Below are 23,207 nucleotides of genomic sequence, written 5' to 3'. Positions count from 1 at the left end.
GCTCACTTAGTTTCTTACAGCTAGGCACCACGATCTGGACACTGTTTCAGTTACACCTCAAAGTGCAGGTAAAGCCTTTACATCCACCCAGCTGCTAGCCCCCTCTAAAGGTATGTAGACGTTTGCACAGTAGTGCATTGCACACTTACAAGTTTTTTGTGCAGTATAGACCTCCTTGGTTTTATTGTGACAAATTTAGTGCCAGCACAAGGAGCAAATGGTGAGTGGAGGATCAGATGAAACACTGTCTTGGGTAGTTCTTGCAATGTCAAGTAATGTTTCAGGCTCAAAAATTACAACTTTGTGAACATGTAATGATCTGTGATTATTAATGCTGTATCTGTTTATTATACCAAGCATCTACTTTATGTTGTTGAGTGGATTCTGGACACACTGGAAATGCTTGGATGCTATCCTTACCTACAGTAGTTTGCAAAGAGCAATTCGGAAAGATGCTCTTTGTTCCACAAAGATCTTGAAAGACAGAGGTTTTTGAAAATAAAGGAAGAAACATAGTTCGGGTGCTAAAATGATGAACAGGAACACTTTTGGCAAGCTCAAGAAAAATAATACGAGATTTCAGAATAAATAAGACCAAAGAAGTAGGTAATTCATAAGGAAGCTAGCCCAGTGGTGTGAAGTGATCCAAAGCACAGTGTAAAAAGTGTCAGCTGGGCTAAGTAGAAGGCTGTATTTAAAATGTGGACTATTATGATAATAGTTGTATTCCCAAGCGAGCACCGACTCCAAAATTGTTCTTAGGATTTTGAGACTGACTGCGCTGAACCAGTAACATTAGACCCCACAGGTCAACTTCACATTTGCATGACTAGATGGAAATGTGAGAGATGAGGTTTTGTTATTGCTATCCAGAATCACCTATTTATGTGCAGTTACCCATGGTATACATAAAATTTATGTCTGCAGTTCAAGAAAGGTAATGGTGACAAACAAAATAATCTTGAAAATAATACAGATGGAAGCACCAGAGAACATATGTTCTGGAGAGATTCAATGCGTTTAGTTTAACAGCAGGTGAAGGAATAATTTGATCTTCACTTAATATTTCTGTGGAGACTAGGAAATAGAGACTAGAAGTCTCATCAGTTTAACAGGCAATTGTTTGTAAAGATCTAATGGCTAGAAACTGCAGCAAGGCCAGCTTTATTTGGGGGAAAATGCTCAGTGTTACATGTACTGTTAACTTTCTGGGATAGCTTACCGACATGTTGCAGAAGATGCCTCAGGATGGTGGACCTTCAGTCAAGATACTGTGCTGCTGCCAAACATCCTGTCCCAGCAGGAGTTGATGCAAACAAAGAATTGGTGATGGGGGAAAAAAAATCTCTTGTGGACTCAGAAGCTTCACAGACTGACATTTTACTATAAACGTACTGCTAAATGTGGTCTTAGCTTGAACCTTGGATAATACAGCACAACGACAAGTGAGAGAGATTGCTGACTTGAATGCTGAAGGGATTTTTTTTTTCCCTCTGTAGTGGAAGTTAAAGGAGACACTGTTGTTTAACCTTGAGCATCTGTGCTTAATATTGTAATGGCTAATTGAATGCCAGGTGAGGAGTTTTAATTTTGGTTATAAACATGGAAGAAATAGCAGGTGGTAGGTCTATTGTTAACTTTCCTCTGTACTCAGAGAAAACACCCACCAAGCTCCTCTGAAAAGGCAAGTGCCTGAAAATCTGAAGCTAATACAGCAAAACTTTATTTCCATAGAAACCATTTTTAGTACCATGCATTGTGAGCAAAAATTGTATATATGTGTAAGGACGGAAGTTCCCCCCTTTAGATGTTGGTGTAATGAGTTGGCTTCAGAGCATTTGGCTGGGAGCACAGGCTTTTCGGAGGCTCTCCTGGGTGGCAGAGTTGGGCATCAGCTTCCTGCTGTGCCCTGGCAGCAGGGAGCTCTATTGTGTTACTTGTAAAGAAGGAAAATGCCCCCAAATGTGGTGGTGATGGTAATAATTTAAACTTTGTTTCAAACTGTGTGGGATTGTCTCTGTTTTTATTACTCTGAATAGATTCCTTTTGCATGTTGCAGTAAGTTTTTGTCTTCTTTCCTTCCCCTTACCCTGTGTCTTTGTTAGCTCTGTTTCTAAACTTCAGCTAACGTGATCCTGTGCTCCTCTTCTAACTTGTAGCTGATCAGTTAGAAGCCATTCCCTGTATCTTCTCAAGAATTTCTCCATCTCAATGGAGAGGAAGTGCTCTGAGCTTGGATACAGGGCCTCATCATGACAATTGTGATGGTATAATAGTTTCCCTTGTCATTTTTGTTGAATTTTTTGGCTAAATCTTCGGACCCCATTACCCCCTTCTGCTGCAGTTATGTTTTCCCATCTTTATGTTAGTTACTAAATAGAAACAAGTTCTCTTTCATTGTCCTGAACGCTGGTTTTTACCTTTATAGTCAAGAGAACCTTTCTGCGCTTGCTTTCACTAAACCTACAGGCCATTTCACTGACTATTCCTCAGATATTTTTCATTCTTTATGAACATAACTTTTGATGGTGTACAATATATTTTGATTTTGGTATTGGCAAACTTTGTCATTGTGCAAGTGGGATCCAATTGTCTGGCTTTGTTGCAATCTTATTACCATAATTGCTTGAAGCCGTATCCCTGTCAGGATGTTCTTAATATGGCTATGCCAAAATGTCTTTCTCTTTCTCCTTGTCATTATCTTTGTGAAACACCCAAAAGCAATATCTTCATTTTTACTATTTTCTTCTCAAAATTAACTGAATATTCTTTCTTTTAACCAGCCTGATGTGCATATGACTTCTTAATCCTTCCCTGTACATCAGCCTCCATGGTACCATTACTTGTTTTTCCTCTATGAATAGCTTCAAGTTTTGTTTCTTTGTCATAACGCAGTGCTTAAAAACTGAGTGTGCTTCAGATACAGCGATCTAGGATGCTTTTCTTCACTATGACATAACCTTTAAATATGCAGCTCAGTAATACTCACTATTTTTGTTGCTACACGCTAAAAATTTCTGAACAAGCTGTCCTGTGTTCTTACACCAAGATAGTGTTGACGCCACCTTTAACATTCCCATTCTATGCATTCCAGCATGTGTGCACTTGTGGAAAGTCTTATTCTTTCTGTGCTTATTTTTGTTTGTAATGTTTCTGGGTCCTTTTCTGTTCCTTGTTTTCAACTACTTCTAATATAATGTCTTAATTTTCATTCATGTGCTGCATACCTTTGGTTTTGCATCACTGTTGCTAGGTCTGGGCCTTAGCTTTAAACACTACTCCTTTCTTAATCTTCCAAGTTTGAAAATATTTGTAAATATGGGAATTATATTTTAGTACTGGCAAAACAAATAGAAAAATTGTATTTGGAAGCTGTTTTATAAAAATGACACCTCCTTTCCATTGTGTCCTAGTTGGTGAGGGATTTTTTGATGCTGTGTGCATATTAGTGATGGATAATTGCCTGGATCTCTTTGTATCTCTGTATTTCCAAATTTCTACCTCTCCTCTGTTGTATCGGGTACAGATACTGGTGACAATAGTCTGTTTTACTCTTAGTTCAAAATGTTTCTTTTGTGTATTTCTTAGCAAAAACATGAATTGAAAGTTTCTGAAATGCTGGAAGAAGTTGTAGGAATTTACCAAGTCAAGTTTAGGTATAGCTCTGGGTTGCACAGCACTGCTCTGTAAAACAGATGCCATAAAATGTTCTTCATTTGAATCTGAAGACTTCCCTTGCTTTTTTTGGTAAACTAATTAACTGTAGCTCATAGGGGACATTTTTAACAGATGCAAGCAATTTTCCTTTTGCTTAGTTTCATTCTTTCATTGCTGCTTGAAAATTGAAATAAATTTCAATTTTACTTGAGAAATGTAGTTCTGACATACTGCTTCCGTTGTTCTTGGAAATAACCAGACTTTGGTGGTAGGACAAGGCATCCAGAAAGCAGGTAGCAAAATATTTGTAAGGAAAGAAGCAGAACTGTTTTCCTTGGAAAGTGTTTTCACCAAAGGTGTGAACAGTTACAAACAATTAAATAAATAGTTGACAGAACATAATCTTCAGTGTTCTGATTAAAATACACAATCTCTGTGTAATTCAGTCTCGTATCTATAGTAGCACTATACACAGTAATATTGGCTGTTGGGCAAGGAACTCATGGAAGCAAAGTGTCGTTTTCTTGACAGTAACTCATTCATAAAAACACTGGTGTCATGACAACCAATTTTTAAGAGCACAGTAGGGTGGAGTTTTCCCTTAAAAGCTATTGATCTTAAAGGCAGATACAGCATAACATTTTTTTAGCATTTCATAGCTAACATGTTTGAATGCATGCCCATTTCTTAACTTTTTTGTTGTTTTAAGTTTAGGAGACCATTTGATAAATATAGCAAAAGCATGGAGGAATTTATCTGTTTTGTTCTTACAGTAACAAAACCTTGTAGGAGAGCAGATTTTCTTGCCTCAAAAAAAGCTGCAACTGTTGATCAAGATCACAAGTTTAGATGCAAGTTCTTGGACTGTCCAAAATGCTTCCGCAAAGCCAAGTTATTGCATTATCACATGAAATACTTGCATGGAGTGGAGAACGCTGCAGAATCACAGCAGAACCCTCTAAAAAGAAATATTCAAACCAGAGCTTCTTTGGCTTCTGAAAAAGCTAATCAAGAAAGGTCAAAAAGAGGACGGACCACAACTGGCTCATTGTGTAAGTATGTTGCTGATCTCTTCCTTTTTTTTTTTTTTCTTTTTTAAAGAGCAGCAAGCAGGAAAGAGCAGAAATCAATTTTCTTTTAGGCCGAAGGAGTCTCGTTAGGGCTCTGTCTTAGCGTATTTCTTTGTGGAGAAGAAGCATAATAGGTGGAAACATTATGTTTTAGAGAAGATAAAATTGAAGAAATTCCTTCATCTAGAAATACAGATCATGTTCTGTAATGAACTGACTACGCAGCTTCTCTTATTCCTTTGCAACAATTTACTTGAGTATTAAACCTCCGTTCTTTTTTCAAAACTACATTTCCCTGAGTTTCTGATTTTTTTTTTTCTCTTTTTCCTGGCTTGACAAACATCTAAATAGTATTGTTCAAAGACTTTTGTCCTTTTCTGTATTAAGGAGACAGTCCGGGTAACTCCAGTTCTCTCCTGTTTCTTACTTGGTCTTTACATTTCATGGTCTGACTTCAAGAGTATACTTAGCTAGAAATCCAGTACCGGTTTCTGCAGTATTTACAATTCTCATTGCTGGACCTGTGGGGGGAAAAAAGTCCTACTATTTAACAAATGCTAATTGCTATAGCTGTACTTGAAAAAGATCCTCATACAACTGTTGGGTAGTGGAAAGGGATAAAAACTTAATGGTTAGGAAAAAAATCAGTTCTTAAGTTATAACTGCTTTGCAGTCTTCAAAATCATGTTAACTTCTGCTTCACCATCTCATTCTCTGAAGCACTTTCTTCCTAGAGTCTTGCATAACATCAGAGTGGCAATCTAGGTCTAGTTGTGAACTGCAGTGTTGGTTGTTGATAACCTATCCAAACTTTGTTCTTGTGGACTGACTTCTCTTTGTACTGCAGGTCCATAGAAATTGTCATCTCTTTTGTCTTCTGATTGAGTCTGTCTTATAAAATCCAGCTTTCTCTTTGCTGAATTCCGTGGTGGTTTTTGTCTTTGCATTTGATCTTTCATTAGTATTCTGTTTAATTAAGAATTTCAAAGTCTTGCAGGTTGTTCACTGACCTACAGCTTACTACAGCAGAATATATCTGGCCTTGCTTTGCTTCATATCTGCTTTTCCTAATGTGTCCAGCAAACATTTTTTTTCATTTGAGGTGCTTCTGCCTGTTCCTAACAAGATAAGTGTAACACAAGATACTGCTACTACATGTAAACTTCTATACCCCAAATACTTCTGTAACTTTAAATAATGCAAAGGCATAAGATTTGGTTAAGTAGAAGAAGCTTTTTCTTTAAATGTGTTTGGATGTGCGAACTTGCGTTTGTTATGCTTTGTTTGCAGCTTAAATGAATCTGAAGTACTGCCTTGAGAAACACAATTGAGATGAGCGCTTTATGAAGAATAGCTGCTAACAACTGCACAGTGATCAAAATAGGCTTCTTGTGTGTCATGTGCTTTTCCATAAACAGACTTCTATTCAGCTTTTTGTAACTGCATAATTATTTCGGTTTGAGAAGTTGTTTTCCTTGTGATTGTCCTGAATGAACTGACTAGTGACTCAAGATCTTGACCCTTTCATTTATCCTTTCCCCCAAACGCACACTGTTGGTTTGATGTCATCTTGGCTGCACTGGCAGGTAATTCTTGATGGTGTTGAGTTGTAACCGTATCTGCTTATTTTAAGCCCCCACCCCTTTCATTTCTCATTTGTGGATGGGTATTTTTAACCTGGATTGTTTTGATGATATGCTTCATAGCATATTCCTGCAAATAGCTCCTGGGTTGTGCTGACAGCTCTTGAACAGTGCTTCAAGGTGAAAGGTGGACCGTAAAGTTTTCAAGTCACCTTCACTGTCAAAGCCTGCTAATTGTGGAGCTACAGTAAGGTTTTTCTTGATGAAGAAAAGTAATGTCATTATCAGTTATATCATGTCTGATATTAAGTGCCATTTTGTTTTTAACTTAAAGTGTGCTTAATTCTTCTAATTTTTGTTGAGGGGGTACCACACATTCTAAAGGAGAGTTAATGGGGTTTATGAGCTCATACTGTTGCATTTTGTGTTCTGTTGTCCTGTCTTTTTGCAAGCATCTCTTCTGTTCTTAATGGCATGCATAGGAAGTCAGCCTGCTAAGCAAGACTTTCTCCATGTCTACTGAACACTTTTATGTCACCTTTTTAAAAGGCTTTTCAGGATGTACTGCTTAGTGAGTGTGAAGGCTTTTGAATATATAATTAAGTATGGTACACGGTGGGTTTACTTTTCATCTCTACAACCCTTTTGTGAGCAAAAATTCTCCTGTTCAAAGTGAATACATTTAAATCATTTTACCTTTTGGTACAAATGTCCTTTTCTTTTCTTATATTTCACTATTTAGATAGGTTTTTGTGCTTAAAAGGTGGCAATTTCTAACAGGTAAGACTTTAGAAATCATGAATCTTGTTATTCCATAAGCTTGGACATACTCTTGCCTTAGAAGCTTTATCACACTTAAGTCCTTATCTCACAAGTTTTATTTTGGAGTTCTGTGACTCCTTACTGTTTCTGCTACACATTAAATAAATAAATGGTGGAGTGGACTGTTGGCTAGATTTGAAGTGAAAATCCTTATTGTTCCTAAAGTTCTAGGAAATTATGCAATAGGAACAGTAGGAAAACGCTTTTTTTGTGGTGCTTAAAATTTTGAATTTTGACACAGAGAAAAGAAGATGGATGTAAGTGGTCATCAATGACTATGTTGTGGGGCACAGGAAGGAACAATTTAAGTATATTACTTTGCACTAAAGTGGAGACTGAAATGTCAACATCTGAAATATAAATTGTGCCACTTGGCATTGGCTTCAAAACTTCAGGGGGCTGGAAAGGCTAATGTGGAACTGATCTGTCCTGTCTCTCCCTTTTCCCTAAGAAGGATCTTACCCCTTTGCAGTGACAAATTTGACAGATATCTCTAAGTTCTGTAGTGGCTCTTCATTGAACAGAGGGGAAAGAACTACCATTGCCTAGCTTGTATTTTAGTTATGCCTTACTACTCTGAACAGAATGACGCAGACTTAAATGGCTACTGGATGCATTCAGGCAATACCTCTTCTCTTTAATTTATCAGGAAGTATTACAGGATCATTATGATGAAACAACTCTTCCCCGGCCCCATGTTATAATACCTCCATGAGTATTGCTGCTATTTTGTCTTCACTGAAAGAATTGTCTTTATAGAGAATAAGGCAGTTGATTTTGTGTCCTCCTGGAATATAGGAGATGCAGGCGTTTCTGCCGTTGCGTTGCACCTCTGCAAGTGCATTATAGAGTCACTTGCAGCCATTCTGTTGAAGAGGAGAATAAAGACCTGCACAAATTTATGTGGATGCATAAGCTTAAAACAAGTTTTTTGAGCATAGGCTGCAGATGGCTTCTCAGAGTCTGTCTTGCAGGGAAGAGTTGCTTAAGTTTTTGACAGTTCAAATTGAGATGTTCTCTCAAATTTATCACTTGGAAATTGAATGTGGTGTAGTATCTGTTAAAATTTTTGGCAGCTATTTACTTGTTGATTGCTGTAATAAAAAAAAGAGTAGAACCACATTCCACATTCATGTGCATTAACCTTGAGATAGGCTTTTTTCTTTGTGGTCCCTTCTCTTTCTCTGTACAATCACGTAGTTTACTGTTGAAATACGTCATCCCATACAGTGATGTGTGCCCTACAGACATGTACTGTAAACAACTTCCTCTGAAGGTGCCAGTTTTCTCTTTCAGATGTGTCTGTCTGTCCATGTTATTTTATGTGAAGTGTCTGCAAAAGGTTATTTTTAATGAAGTTGTGTTGTTTCCTGACCTAGACTACTCCAAGGGAATGAGGCATGGAATAGCTTCATTTAATTCTTTTTACCTGCAACTCATAATTTGAACGTCTGAAGCATGTCTCTTTCTTGAGTTTGAGTCTTTCTGAATTGATGGCTTTCATTTTTTAGTAAAATCTTCTCGTTTGGAGGTTCAACAAAATTTAGTTCATGTCCTTGTGTTGAACAATTTTTCTGAAATCTGAAAGTCAACTTGTGCCAAACTTCAGTGCTTGCATAGCTGGTGCACCTCACCTCAGACCTTGGAGAGGCTCTGTACTTGACAGGTATTGAAGATTTGTCAGGAAATTCTAACCTCGTTAGATGTGAACAAGTAGGGGAGTTGATATGTGTGTTGAAGGAAATGCTATCAAAACCTTCACTAATGTGGCTGGTGTACTCTGAATGCTCTTAATAGCCACTTAGTAGTGCTGACAGACTAGATACTGCCCTCAGCACGACTGTTGTACTGGCAGGGACTTCATCAGTTCCCAGGATATAGTTCAGTTCCCCTGAGGAGTCTTCCTCTAATGGAAGTTAAACCTGATTTTGAGACTTTAAAAACGCCATGCAGTATTAGGTTGAGGTTTTGGTATGTGGGTATATAAATGGCAGCCTGAGTCTGGCAAGTTGCTGCCAGTCTTGGCTCTGCTGTTCTTCTTGCCATGAGGAAGAAAAGAAAGCAGTGGACCTGTGAGACCAAAGCAATGGACCCAGAGACTAGAAAATCTGTCCCTACTGAGGAGTCCATAAAAGGTACCTCAAGAAAATACATGCATTTTGTCAGTAGGTTTAAGTTTTTGTATGTGACCTTGTTGTTAGAAAATTCTTCCTACTCAAAGTTAGTTACAATATGTCATGTTAATGCGTGAGTGTCTTAATGCCGGGAATACGTGTAAAGAAAAAAGGGGTCTTGACTTTACTGATGTTACTGATGAGATCCTAACCATACAGGCATAGGGAACAGGTTGGCAAACTTGCTTTGACAGCTTAAATATATAAGGCATCCAGTTGTCAACTGATAGCTGTTAACATGTGAACCTCTGGCATGTGGCTTAGGGCTTTTCAGGGTGATCCTCTGGGGGGTTTCCTGTTTCCTCTGAATATTGGCTGATGGATGCCTCTTCGCTAGGCAGTGGAATGTGCATGGGTGACCTACAAACACAAGGTTTCTCGCTGCAGTAGGTGAAGATCTGCATTAACACCCTCTGTGTTCTGCAGAATTGCTGATCAACTTTGTGGCTTATCTTGAGATACTGCATTTAGTTTGTGGAGGAAGGCTGTGTGAAATACTTCAGCTGTAAGCCAAGATAATACGTGGTCATTCAGTTCTTGAAAGTATCAGTGGATGTTCTCAGCAAATGATCTCACAACTGTGGATGGTGAATATTGTCTAATTCGTAACACTTGGGAATTTAGTCTCTTTGCTTCTCGTGAAGGCTGAATTATCTTCTTAACTGAGGTCTGACATCTTTTGTGTTCCATCGGACAGAAAGCTATTGCCTTGTCTGTCACTGAGTCTTGACATGGTTAGGTATAAGTTCTCTTAAGGCTCTGTGGTTTCTGCATGGTTGAGGCGGTTTCATATCTCAGGTCTGTATTTGTTAGTTTCTAAGATCCTTTACTGCTTCTGGATCAGCTCTTTATATGGAAGAGGATGCTTCTCCCAGGCTTAGAGAAGAGAGGCCTGAAAGAACTCTATGGAAGAAGACTACGGGCAGTTAATCAGCAAGCCTTTTCATCTCCAGTTTTTTATGAACATATCTCCCCTGTTACTGGTATTTAGCGTCATCTGAGCTAGAAGTTAATCTGCTGGTGTTTAATTCCAACATCAATGTTCAAAAACACTGAAAATATTCACTGCCCTGGATATCAGGAGGGCCTTTGTGATGTATTTGTAGATAACTGTATAATTCTAATAATGATTAATGATATTGTGGATCATAGAGGTATTAAAGGGTAATAATAACTACTTTGATTTTTGTTTGAGTTGGGCATCATCAGGAATGTGTGGAAGTTGTAGCTTAGATGCCACCTGTGTCCCATGTCAGGATATCTCTGAGACAAGTGCAGGTGTCTTCATGGTACCTGCATAGACAGCTTTAGGAAATGCACAGGAGTCTCCTATGCACTTCCTAATAGGAGTCTCTATGAGCATAGTCTTGCTGTTCACTACAGACTCACAGTACAGTCGTCTTGTTGCCTGATAGTCTCAGTAGAGTGCTTACAGGGACAAGTGACTTGCAAGAGAAGTTAGTTATAGCACTAACAAAAGTTGATGATGTCCATGTAAATACGGTGTATTGTGCCTCTGTGGCCTTTCTTGAAACTGCAATCAGGAGTTCCTGTGAGTGGGAGGAGGCAGAGGAGTAGGAAGCCTTCTGGAGAGTGAAGGTTGGCTCAGGGAGTCAGGAGGATGAAAGCCCATGGCACACTCTGCAAGTGGTGCAGATGCAGAAAGTCTGAGCCTGGGGAATGTGCAAGTTTTAAAGGCATATACCTAAATACAAGTTCTTGATTGTGGTGGTTACGGTAAGTAGTTGCTCTTTGTTCTTTTCAGGGTAATTTTATAAATTGGCCTGTCTGAATTATACTTGAAAATGTTGTATTGAGAGGAAACGGGACACTAAATGTGGAAGGCTTACAAGTTTGGGTCTTCATGGCACAAGTTTTAACGTTTACTTTCCCAAAAGTTTAGGATAACTTTGCAGTTTTTTGATCTCATCTTCTCAAATGTAGTCTCAACTGCTAAAATATATTTCAGAGTGCTCAAAGATCTCAGATTCTCTAAACTTCTCTATCAATAGAGCAAAAGGTGTTTCAAAACTTAATATATTTGTTGATACCTATTTTTTTTTGTCAGTTATTGAAGAAAAATACATCTGGTGTATGATAGAGTACCCTTGAACTCCCCCAGGGTAGTGTTACTGGTGGCTGAAAAATCTTACAGCAATGTATTAACCTTTCTGTGTCATAAAAGATACGACATATTCTTGGCAAAAATCTCCTTAAACTTCAGTCTCGCAAAGCTAAAAAACCTAATGGACGCAAAATACGGTTTTGTTCCACCAAGAGTCTGCGTGCACAAATCTCAACCTACAGGAAGCCCAGATGTCTTGTGCTCTTTGGAAGACTGGTGGGATCAAGGGGGCCATGGGATTCTTCAAATCTTAATTCATGAAATTGAGTTGAGCTGTTGGGAGAGGGGAAAGTTAGGAGGCCTAAATGAAAGTTGTCTGGTTTGTATAGCTTTTTCTGTTGTAATTTTGGGGTTCCCTGAGACGGTGTTCTGTAAATATTTTTGGAACTTATTGCAGAATGGTAGACAATCAGGAAAGCTCAAGAAAGGCTTGTTTACATGACTTTTCACCCTGTACTCCTACAAAGTTTGTATTTCAGAAAGTTTGTTAGGACACTGGTGTTCCCAAATGGGTTATGAAGTACCTTAATCTTATTTTTCAGCTGCTGTGTACCATGGAAAAAAGTTTTGTCTGTCTGAACTGATGATGTCTTGTTCAACGCACTAATCATGGAAGTCCTCAGATGAGCAAATTCTGTTAGCAAGAAGTCCTACAAAAATAGACCTGTATTTTAAAAAAAAAAAAACCAACAAGAACAAAAAAACCCCAAACAAACAACGAAAAACCCCTCTTTATACTTATTCCTGCAAGAGGAGGAGTTAGTCCTGTTCAAAACGGAAGGCCGTACACACACTGCAGTATCTTATCAAGGAGTATTTTCTGGTTTTGATACTTTCGCATACTGCAGTATCTTATCAAGGAGTATATTCTGGTTTTGATAATTCTTCGTGGACAAAACATGCTACTTTCTACAGTCTTGCAGCTCTTGAGGTGAATAAACACCCAGGGAAAGGCTACAGTGAGTTGCCTGACTGGACAAAAGGTACCTTTATGAGATAGTCTTGTGTGGAAATCTGAGGTTTGCTCTAATTTCTGTCTTCCCATTGTAGCTGTTCTAAAGCACTGTGGCAGGTGGGTAGAAGGTAACCATTTGGTTACAGAAATAGTTACGAATGGCTCTTTTTCTTTTTTTCCCCCCTCAAGTTCTAATGCAACTTCAGGGTGAGAGGACCAGGGAAAAAGTCATCTGATGGCCTTCAGATTTCTGGATCTTGGAGTTTCTTTTGCCTGAAGAGATCTACTTGATTCTGAAAGCTCCATAATGACATGTCTTAATGTGCCTTGAAGCTTGAAATGTTGGTCAGGGCAGAGTACTTGATCCCATTTCTTCTCCTAGTTATGCTCTCTTGGACTCTTTGCCTTCTGTTTTCAGTCATTTTCAGGTACTGCTCACAATTACTTACTTAGAGGTGTCCAAGTGAAAATCCAGCAGGCATGTAAGTCTTCAGACAAGAAGGAAGTTGCCCTTCATATCCACTGAACTTTTAAGATGCTTATGATGATAGAATTGGATGTTCTTGATGAAAGTCAGCAAGCTGTCACCTTGGCTGCTGGGTCTCCTTGACCAAGATACTTGACGTTATACTCCAAAATGGCAATGTACTTGTCTCATTTAGTCTGACTGTCCTACATGCCATGCAGCCTTAGCTTTTACCAGCTTCACTTCTCTTTTTCTACGTCCAGGAGTCTTTCAGTAGGAGTTGCTAGCTGTAGTTAGGAAGATGAGAAGTATTTGATTTGACTTAAATAGTAAATGGAATCTCAGATGAAGCCATGTCTATGTATCATGATTTCTGTGAGTTTTAGATAGTGATCCTGAATTCTTGCATCTCGCTCTTGGTTGAAAACACTGTTTCAGTGGTATGTGTTTAAAAACTGCCCTTCCTTAGATGTGCAGAGCTTATCTGTGCCACTTCTATATGCCTCATTATAAAGCACACTTTTGAGAACAGGCTGTGGTTCCTCTAATTAAATCAACAGGGCCCCTTTTCTTTTCTCTTAAACTGATAACAAAAATCACCTGACCAATATCTCTGTCAAGCTGAACTGCTTCTTTTACTATCTTTCTTCAAAGCCACACTATTTCTGGAAGAATAGAGTTTTGGGGAATGTGTTTGCATCTGCTATTTCTTTTTGAAAAAACAAACAAACAAACAAACAAAAAAAACAAAACAAAAAAACAAAAGCATTGCAGGTTTTAGCCTTTAAATTAGCTTCTGTTTAAAAGCTTTTCCGTGGTCAAGTTACTAGGATTTTGAGTTGAGCAGTGTGTCTGATCAGAAATGCTCCACATGGACTACCAGAGCTGCTGCTGGTGAAGTAGACTTAAACGTTTTGGAAGTATTTAAAGCTTGGGCTTCGTATTTATTCTCTTTGTAGATGCTCCTCTACACATAGCTCTAAGGAGTACCCCATATAGAGATGAAAAAATAGAAAAGAGAAGAACTTCAACTCCTGTAAGCGCATTAAATAGTCACCGACATTCTGTTAGAGAACAAACCAAGAACCACATAGCGAGATCGCTGCGGAAGCCTCAAGAAAAAGAAAGAGTTGAAAATGGTACGCCTTTTTAGTTTGGAAGAGTCTTGGAAAAGTTTTAAGCATTGTAAGGAACTGATAATATTGACAAAGTATTCTGTATACCTTCTTTTAGGGAGTTTAATTTTTTATGGATGTACAGTATAAAATGTAAGTGGTGTTTTTTCACTGTTTCTTTGCGGTAGTTTGAAATGAAGAATCAATATAGGGAATTTTGTTAAGTTTTCTTGCTATACACATTGGGGTTTAATCTTCCCAGTCACTGTGTAATATTTTTAAGATGTAAAAAGTACTAAAGTGTTTAAGGGCATGAAAAGATTGTTGCTTATTTTTTGCTTGTTTGATACATGTGTCTTAATTCCATTAAACTCTTGGTTGTCCAAAGCAGTAAATATTTTAAGTAACTCTGAACTTGTTGAGATACCTAAGCTTAATAAAGCGCAAAAAAAAAAAGAGTGGGGGGAGGGGCAGGCAGGACAGGATAATTTAGTTTGTTCTCTTGTAATTTTTTTTAATAGCATTTGACTACTTCTGGTAGTCAACATTCCTTGCTACTAAACATATCTGAACAACTTTACTTCACAACTTTGACTATTCAGTGGTATAGTGTAAACCCTGTTTATACTGGAATCTAATATAATATAGGTGGGTAACAGCCATACAGGGGGTGTGTGGTGTGTGTGTATACATACACACATATATTTAAATGCATATTATTTATATATATATTTTTATATATACATAAATAACATATAAATAATTTCTAGCATACTTCCAGATTTACTATATCACTACTTTCCTTCAGATATGTGGTGAGAATTTGAGTCACAGTGATGAGGAAAACACAAAAAAAATCCGTGCTTAGGCTATTCTATCTGTAACAGGTGATCTTTGTTTTAGAGGTAGTCTTGAGACTTACTTGCCTGTCACTGTGGTGTTCTGTTGGTCATAGTAGTCAGTCAGTACTTACCACCTCTGTTTATTCCTGGACATCCTTTGCTGCCTTCCCTTATGGAAAGGTCTGAATGAGATCTGTTAGTGTCTCCTCTATTGGGCTGACTCAGTGGGATGTTTCTTATTTGAGAGTATGCCATATAGAGACTAGAATAAACTTTCACAGTGGTGGTGGAGGATTGGCTGAGTACTCATCCTGGTCCTGATTAGTCTTTCTGCCATTCAAGGAAGTTGAGAGGGCTTAGGTCTTTTTATGTTTTTGCCAAAAAACCCTTTTTAAAACTGTTGTGTGATGAATTTTTAGGATTATGTAAGGCGATTTACCTTTCTCTTTGATCACGTGAATCTATGAGGATGCTCCTAACCTAGGTAGCCTCCTTATGTGGTCTTTTTTCAGTGAGAATTCATTAGACTTCAGAGTGCTTACAAGAAACAACTTGAGACACAAAGATTCTTCAGTACAGGGTTTTTGGAAGGTCCCTTTTATAATACTCATTATTTGCAAGGTTTTTTTTAGGAAAAAAATCCTGCATTAACTGTGTGCAGTTAAGAACATAGCTGTACACAGAAATTTGCAAATACTTGGATTTTTTCAGATTTTTAAAAGACATGCAAGCTGGCAAGCTCAAGGTGAAAAAGTGTGGAACAAAGTGACAATTTGTTGTCATATTTATCATGGATATGTTGAGAGTGACTGAAGTAGCATACTCTGCGCTCTCAGATATCTTAAAACAAATCATACGATCTGGCCATGCAAATTTCAATTCCCAGGTGAAAAGATGTAAAGTTTTCCTACCTATGTTGACCTCTATTATTCTCTCTTTGCCTTTATGGAAGAATAAAATGGCAGAACTTACTTGCATCCCTGTGTATGAGCAGGGAGAAGGAAATGGTACCCAGAGGATCCTGACTGCTGGAGGACTAAGAGATGAGGACAAAGGAAAGTAAGAAGGAAGTTGGAAGCTCTGTGCTGAGACTTAAATATGAGCCTCTTTCTCCTTTCTTTTTTTTTTGTTTAAACCCCCCTCAACAAGTGGTAATGGAGGGGGAATGAAGTTTGTCTTTTGTGCTGCCAGTCATATTCCCTCTGAAGGACATGTAATTGGTATGGCAGGCTGCCATCAGTGTCAGCAGTTAATGTGGCTGCTGGCAATGCACAGTTCTAGCAGACATCACTAATGACATGCCAAAAGAGGAACGTAAGTGGCAAAGTAGCAGGAGATGTTCAAGGACTAAGAGGATGGGGAGATACAGAGCTGGAGACTCTCATGAGGAGGAGCTAATGAGCATGTCTCCTGCATGCTCATCACAGCTGGTAAAACGTGACTGAGATTTCCAGTTTCTGAGTGGGCTGTTTGCCCTAAGTACATAGCCTTAGATTGTGAATTGGGCAGTTTACTATTAGCATGTAGGAAAGAGGTTAACATAATATACTCGTGTTGCTGGTTTGCTTCATGAGTGGTTACAGACCAGCTAGGGTTCTTAAATGTTTTGTGTACGAGAAGATTTCTTACAGTATGGAGTGTCTTTAGGTGCTTATTCTGATACCAATAATCAGGAATTGAAATAGATTTCTAAATGGGATGGTGAGTGGCTTAATCAGCTAAGCACTCAGAAAGGAGAGCCCTTTTGAGATGCAAGGTATCTTTCCATAATAGATTTTATGGTTGCACATATAGTCTTGGCTGAGTCAGGATAATTTACTTAAGGAACTGTATAAGTATCTAGAAATTCTGCTGCAGAGACCTAAATCTGAAAGACAGGTGTTGTAAACAAATGTTAGGATATGGAAAGCAAAGGTTTGTGCACATTACCTTGCAGTGAGGCTATACTTCATGGCAAGTGCTCTGGAAGCATGCTTTGAGGATGGACTTGATTGAAAGATACCACCCAATCAGTCAAAAATTACATTTTGTTGTTGTTTTGTTTGTTTTTTTTTTGTTATTCCCATAAAAACAGGATGGAGAGCAGATGGTGAGAGAACAGCAGTTAAAGCCAACTGAACCAGTTGTTACTCCCTTTTCAATGAAAACAAAATATTTGACTGAGGAACTGTACTAGAGTTTGGGGGGTTGCAGTTTTGTTCTTGTCAGACTTCTGTCACAATGCTACTGAAATGTTCAGCCATAATAATTTAGAAATGGATATAACAAATGCCCCAGTATTTTATTTTTTAATAATCTCTGAAGCACGTAAATAACAAAGGGGCAGTGGTGTACAGTTGATTTCTCCCACATGCTATTGTAATTTTGTTGTGGGACAATCAAATGAGAACTTAAAACAGACCATTCCAATTATGAGAGCTGGGAATTCTTACAAGTAAGTTTTATTGTTGTTTTTTTGCAGTGAACTGGCCCTGATTTTCCAAATCAGGACAGTTGTGCTCCATGGTTTCTGTGGTGGTCTTTAAGGAAATTAATAAGTAGAATAGGCATGTATATATCTTAAAAATTAAATTGGAATGTTGTCTAATTTCAGCTGTTAAAGAACACGAGAAGAACAAAGAAAGAAAATCCAAAGACTATGGAAGGTCCAAGTCAAAGAAAAAGAAAAAAAAGAAAAAGCGAACTAAGCCTGGTAAAGCTCTTTTTTCTTCTGTAGAGGAAAACAGCTTCATTATTTTCTTTTGCCTGTTACCCAGTTAGATGCTCTTAAGAGCGGGCATTACAGATAAGACTGCTTTCTTCATTAATCTGTTAGTTCTGATTTTATTAAGTGGTTAATATTAAATTGTGATTGACAAGATAATTTATTTCCTGATTGAGGTGCATCATTAATGCTGGATGATGGCTTATAATAGTGCTTGTAATGGCACAGAATAAATCTAACTCCAAAATCGATATGTCAGTCTTAAGTCTGGCTTTTCGTTAGCCAGTGTACTTGTATACATGTTTTACCCCATTAAAGAGGGTGGAGATCCCCTTGATTTGTTACCAAGTACTCCATGTACCAGATGTTCTCAGTTACATGAGTTAGTTTTGGGGCTCCTGTATGAATGACGGAGTTTGGAAATGTTGATGGGTCCTCTTTTTCTGCCATTAACCTTGTTATTTCTTACATCTTCACTTAGTATGCTGATTTCAGAAGCTGTGACAATGAGCTCTGTTAAACCTGTCGCATTCTAAATTTTTTTCCTAAAGGATAAATCTCTCCTCTCCTGGAAAGATGAAGTAAAAGCCTGATTTAAAGTCTGTACTCATGCTGTGTCCCTCTCATGTCTCATAACATGTTGTTCCATCTATGTTAATAGGGTTGTAGTAGGAACATGTCTTCTCTGTTGATTGCATCTACGGAGGCTTGGGAATGCTTTCCCTGGGCCACTTTACACTTTGAACTTCATGTGTAGGCCCAGGTGTTATTGGTGATTTGTATTCTTCACTTCTGAAAATTGCAATTGATTCTAAAGATTTCTCTAGTGAAATGTTTGCAGATCAAGCGTAGCAACTTTCTTTGCCATTGATGGATGTCTAGGATCATTAATGCAGCACATTTCAATCTGGCATGCATAATTTGTTAAACTAGAGCTGCTTATGCAGGAGTTTCTGAGACGGGAAAGAAAATACCTTACCTTTTTGTTTGCTGCCATGAAGAAATAGGGCAAGTTGTCATGAGAGAGTAGAGGGGAAGAAAGAACCACAGGTAGACTGACTCAGAATTGTACAGAAACAAATCATGTTAGTGAGTTTCTGATTATATGGTGCCCTCAAATATAATGATAATATGCAAAGTATAATTTGTAAACTTATGTAATAGTTGTACAAATAGTACCCACAAACTGCTTGTCCATCTGTCGTTGGGTTTTAAAATGCTGCTTGCCTTTTTTTGGTGTTGCCCTTGTGGTTCTTCCAGGAACTTTGAAGGTTTTCTCCAGATAACTGATTGGAGGGTACTGCTTGTAACTGCAGACAGCCTCCATTTATATACAGTCCAGGACGTGATGAATGGGTACTTCAGAGAGGAACTGTTCTAGGTGTTTTCTCCACACGTTCCTAATTGGGGCTGTTCTTTTCTACCCATGCATTCTGTTCTGTGTATACACTAGGAAAATAAGAGAAGAGATGCTTTCTGTCCACTTTGTAGTCTGTGAGATTAGGGAATGTGCACAGCCCATGTGAATAATAGTGGGATGTGAGGGAGAGGTCTCCAGCTAACAGTGCTTGTGTAGAAGTGCCTGTAATGCAAAAGCATTTGTAGACATATTCACCCTGAAGAATGGTTAGGTTTAAGTAACCAGTCTTTTCAGCCTTTCTCACTTACATCAGCAGTGAAGGATGACTGAGCTGCATAAGATTTTCCTGGCTCAGACGATAACTTTCTTGCCTCTAGAAAGCCTGCAAATCTTTCAGCAGCATAGTGAAGTCCTAGAGTCCTAGCATATTGAAGTGGAAACTGTCTCAGTGAATTATACGCGCCTGCTATGGGCGTGCACGGTGCTGTTTTTTCTTCTGACAACTTTTCTTGACCACAGTTTTCTAACAATAACACTTCTTATAATTTTACAGAATACTCCGGCAGTGAAGAAAACACAGATATTTCACAAGAGCTTTCTCCTGAAAAATCAGTTGTCACAAAATTTATTTCTTCAAATAAATTATCTGCCCACCCAAGCACACTGCTACACTGCTCTGATTCTGGACAATACAGAGGAAAATCAAAAACGAATGGTAAGATGACTATCCTCTATGGTTTGTTGGTTCTGTCTTTCATTACCAGTAAATGTGTGAGCTGCACTAATATACACAAAAGCTGGTACTCATGATGTAAATATGGCTATTCTTACACAGGACTGTGTGTGTTTCCTTTCCCCTGCCTGAAAAAGTTGAACCCAGTTCATTTGCCAGAGCTTGATGTTGCTGCTTTTTGCTTTGACTCTACCTTCACAGGAGCTTTAAGATTGTTGCCCTTATTTCAGAACTCGAACTCATTTCACACCTTTTTGCAGCACCGTATTAACTCTGTAATAACAATGTTCAGACTTCAGTAATTAAATTTTTCATATTTCCTAAGGTTTCCTCGAAGTAATAACTCAGAGTTAAAAATAGATGCTATGCAAGTTTTATACAGTATGTGTGCTGTATTTGAGAGACCACTGGATGTGGTTATGTGTAGTTACATGTAGTTATATGTAGATACAGTATAATGCATGGTTATAGTGACTTTCTTAGCTTCACAATGATGCGAAGCTCTTGAGTAACTGTTTATTAGTGTCTTCATAGTACTTCATGAAAATGTGGCTGCTGTGTTCCAGCTTTCATAATTTTTAATATCTTGGTACATCTTGCTATTTACTGTCACAAGCCAGTAAAATAAAAAAGGAAAACAAACATTTTGTTCTTTCTGTTATTCTTAATAAGCTCACAAATTTGAAGGAAATGGGAAATGTATGACACTTTGATTATGTACAGGAACCTTAAATTCCTTATTGTACAGATACACTGTTGGTGACCATTGGATTTTTTTTTTTTTTGACACAACCGTTTTATTGTTTGGTATTACGCCAAATGTAAAAATTAACTTCAGTTTATTATATAGAGAAAAGAGGAAACATTAAAAACTACTGAAGTGTAATGTCTTAAAACATGTACTGCAGGTCTGATCAGTTGCATTTTTGGAGCGTATCGACCATAGAATGTACCTGCAGTTTAGTAACTTGGCCATCAGTTGCTCAGACTTCTTTTGATCAGTTCATAGACATTGAAAGAGGTGAAAAGTATTGGAAATAGTTTTATTTTATCCTTTTCACAATTGCTTTGCTGCTTTTTGCATCTGCAGAACTTGTACTAATAATAAAAGCAGTGCCTATATAAATAAGATCTGGTGTAAGTAATAGTAAAACTCTTGTGTAGAATGAAAGTGCAGCGTGCTTAACCTGTTGCTTCCAGAGTACTTCAGGAAAGAGTCTTGAATCTCAGAGGTGGAATAAAACTTTTAAACATGGAAATTAACTAATGCATTGGGTTCTCAGCCTCTTAAATTTGAGAACAGATGTTTCTCCGAAAGATCAGTTTATACCACAGACTGGTACTTCTGTTTCTACAGTCTTTTTTTAGGGGCTAAGTGATCAGTATAGTTCTACCCAGTATAGGCCAGAGACCACAATCTAGTTAAGAGTGACTAAAATTTTTACCTTCCACTCTCCTCCGGCTCATTAGGGTATTTCCCAAGTAATTAAAATCCTTATCTTTTCCCTGTCACCCTCCTGTTTTATCCCCAAGGAAGGTTTAGATATTGCATTAATGTTACTGAGGTAAGCATCTCAATTTAGCGTATTGTTCAATAAAGATTTTCTTGGCAGTTTTATTCAATCCACAGAGATCCATTAATGCTTTAAGTAGCGTGGGAGCATTCTTAAAGAATACCTTGAGCAGTGCAGTGCCCCTGAATTGATAAATGTGTCCTCAACAGGAGTCTAAATGAAAATAATCATTTCTGAAGCAGGCTTAAATTCTGTGTTGGACTCTGAATGTTTCTGTAATGGAGACATTACTTTGTGAGATCAAATGGTTTGTGAGGGATAAGAACCCTCTTACCTCTTCTTGCGAGCTCTGCACTTAAAGTACCAAGTCACAGTTCTATACGAATTGCAGAAACTAGTATGAATCCTATTTGAATTTATAAATCTGGTTTTGTTCATTATACTTAGTTGTCTAAAGAGACTATGTGCCTTTGGTTTGAGGCACTGTATGTTGAGAGTACAATTTTAATTTCAGAAACTGTTAAGTTGGAGCATTTTGAAGGAGCTATTAATGAGAATATAAAACTTCATTATGTAGTAACCTTCAAAAGACTGTTTATTGAAGGTTACATAATGTAGTAACATTGTGGTGTTCCTTAAATTACACGGTGAACTCATGCTTTTGGAAATGTATGTCTGCATACTTGGGATGAAATCTTGAGAGTTATTTGACCTTTTTGCAATTACTCGGGATTTTATCTAACTACTTTTTGTACAGAGGATGATACCCTGAGTGAGTCATCTATGGATAGCTTGCTTTGGAGTGATGATGACTGCAGTCAGGATGTTGATGTAACCACGAACCCTGATGAAGAAGTTGAAGAAAGCGATTTTGAGATTGTTCGGTGTGTTTGTGAAGTAAAAGAAGAAAATGACTTCATGATTCAGGTATGAAGTGGAGGGTGATTGCACATTTCGGTGAATACAGTGGAAGGTGTCAGTGGAAAAGCTGTTGTAGAAATATGCACAGGTATGTTCTGTATATGAAATAAACTGTTGTTGTCCTCTGAAATCATAAAATTTTTTAAGATAACCTGTCAGGGTGAGCAGCTGCTATGATAGGTAGAAGACTTTGCTTTTTGATACAGTTCGTGAAAAATCTTCAGTTTGTTTTTTTGACTAAAGGAAGGTGGGGAGAAAGGGGCAATTCTATATAAGCCATTAACGGTTGGCTTATGGATTTGCATTTTTCTAAAAATTAGAACACTTCCTAGGTTTAGAGAATACATATTTAAAATTAGTGGCTTTTTATCTGGCTTTTCTGCTTCCCTCTAATTCTGAGCATGTTCAGAACATTGCCATGAGATGGTGGTACCCTTCCACTTCTCTGCCCTGGCAAGAAGCCTGACTTAAACATACAATCCTCTGGTTAGGATGAACAAAAAAAATCATGACTTGAGTCTTTTGTTTCGAAGCAGAGCTGCATTCTGCAGCTTCTTTTGTAGTTTGTAAATTCAGAGTTCGAAGCTGTGTAAGGCCATCTGTCCGTTCTCCATATATGTACTCTTTTTAAAGCAACTTTACAGAAAACTGTTTCCAGCCAGAGCAGTATCTATTAATCTCTCCTGCTTAAAACCGTTGATAAAAGCCTCTTTGGAACTGCCATAGCTGTTTACTTTTACTTTTTGAGATGTTTATAAATTATCAGGAAACCATTCCCTGCATAGCTGCTCTGAGCCATTCCACCCAGTTCCTATTAATTTCAGATAGTGAAGTCAAACATACAAAATAAAAAACTTCAGCATTTTTTACTCTAGTTCATTTTGCCACTGCTTCTTACATGAGCTGCATGGTCCCCTTTGGTAATTCCCCCTCAGTCTTAGAAGAAGCATACGCAGGGGCTTAAGTGTGGGATCACAAGCTTTTCATAGTTGCCCTTCTGAAGAAATTATTTTTTTCTTTTTCTTTCTTCCTTTTTTTTTTTTAGGAGGCTCCCACCCTTCCTATCTAGATAACTTTTTGCTTGTTGTGGGACCTCAGTTCAAAGTGATGGTAGTATAGCTTGGCAGCTGTGCTCATTGCAGATTTTAAGGTAATTACTGCATTCT

At 38.0% G+C, this 23,207-nt stretch overlaps 1 protein-coding gene across 1 annotated transcript in view; it reads left to right on the top strand.

The window, feature by feature from the left end:
- Positions 1-23,207, top strand: part of PHF20 (PHD finger protein 20) — a gene marked incomplete at its 5' end in the record, with an annotated part of 50,402 nt that overhangs the window by 12,350 nt on the left and 14,845 nt on the right. Inside the window, 5 exons of the mRNA XM_009582124.1 lie at positions 4,431-4,709; positions 13,812-13,991; positions 17,403-17,501; positions 19,427-19,588; positions 21,878-22,047. Coding sequence (XP_009580419.1) covers positions 4,431-4,709; positions 13,812-13,991; positions 17,403-17,501; positions 19,427-19,588; positions 21,878-22,047 — 890 coding nt within the window. The remainder of the gene's footprint in view (positions 1-4,430; positions 4,710-13,811; positions 13,992-17,402; positions 17,502-19,426; positions 19,589-21,877; positions 22,048-23,207) is intronic.

Source organism: Fulmarus glacialis, unplaced genomic scaffold, assembly GCF_000690835.1.
Source record: "Fulmarus glacialis isolate BGI_N327 unplaced genomic scaffold, ASM69083v1 scaffold31947, whole genome shotgun sequence".
Lineage (NCBI taxonomy): Eukaryota > Metazoa > Chordata > Aves > Procellariiformes > Procellariidae > Fulmarus > Fulmarus glacialis.
Note: the sequence above shows the minus strand (reverse complement) of the source record. Positions and strands in the feature narration are given on the sequence as shown.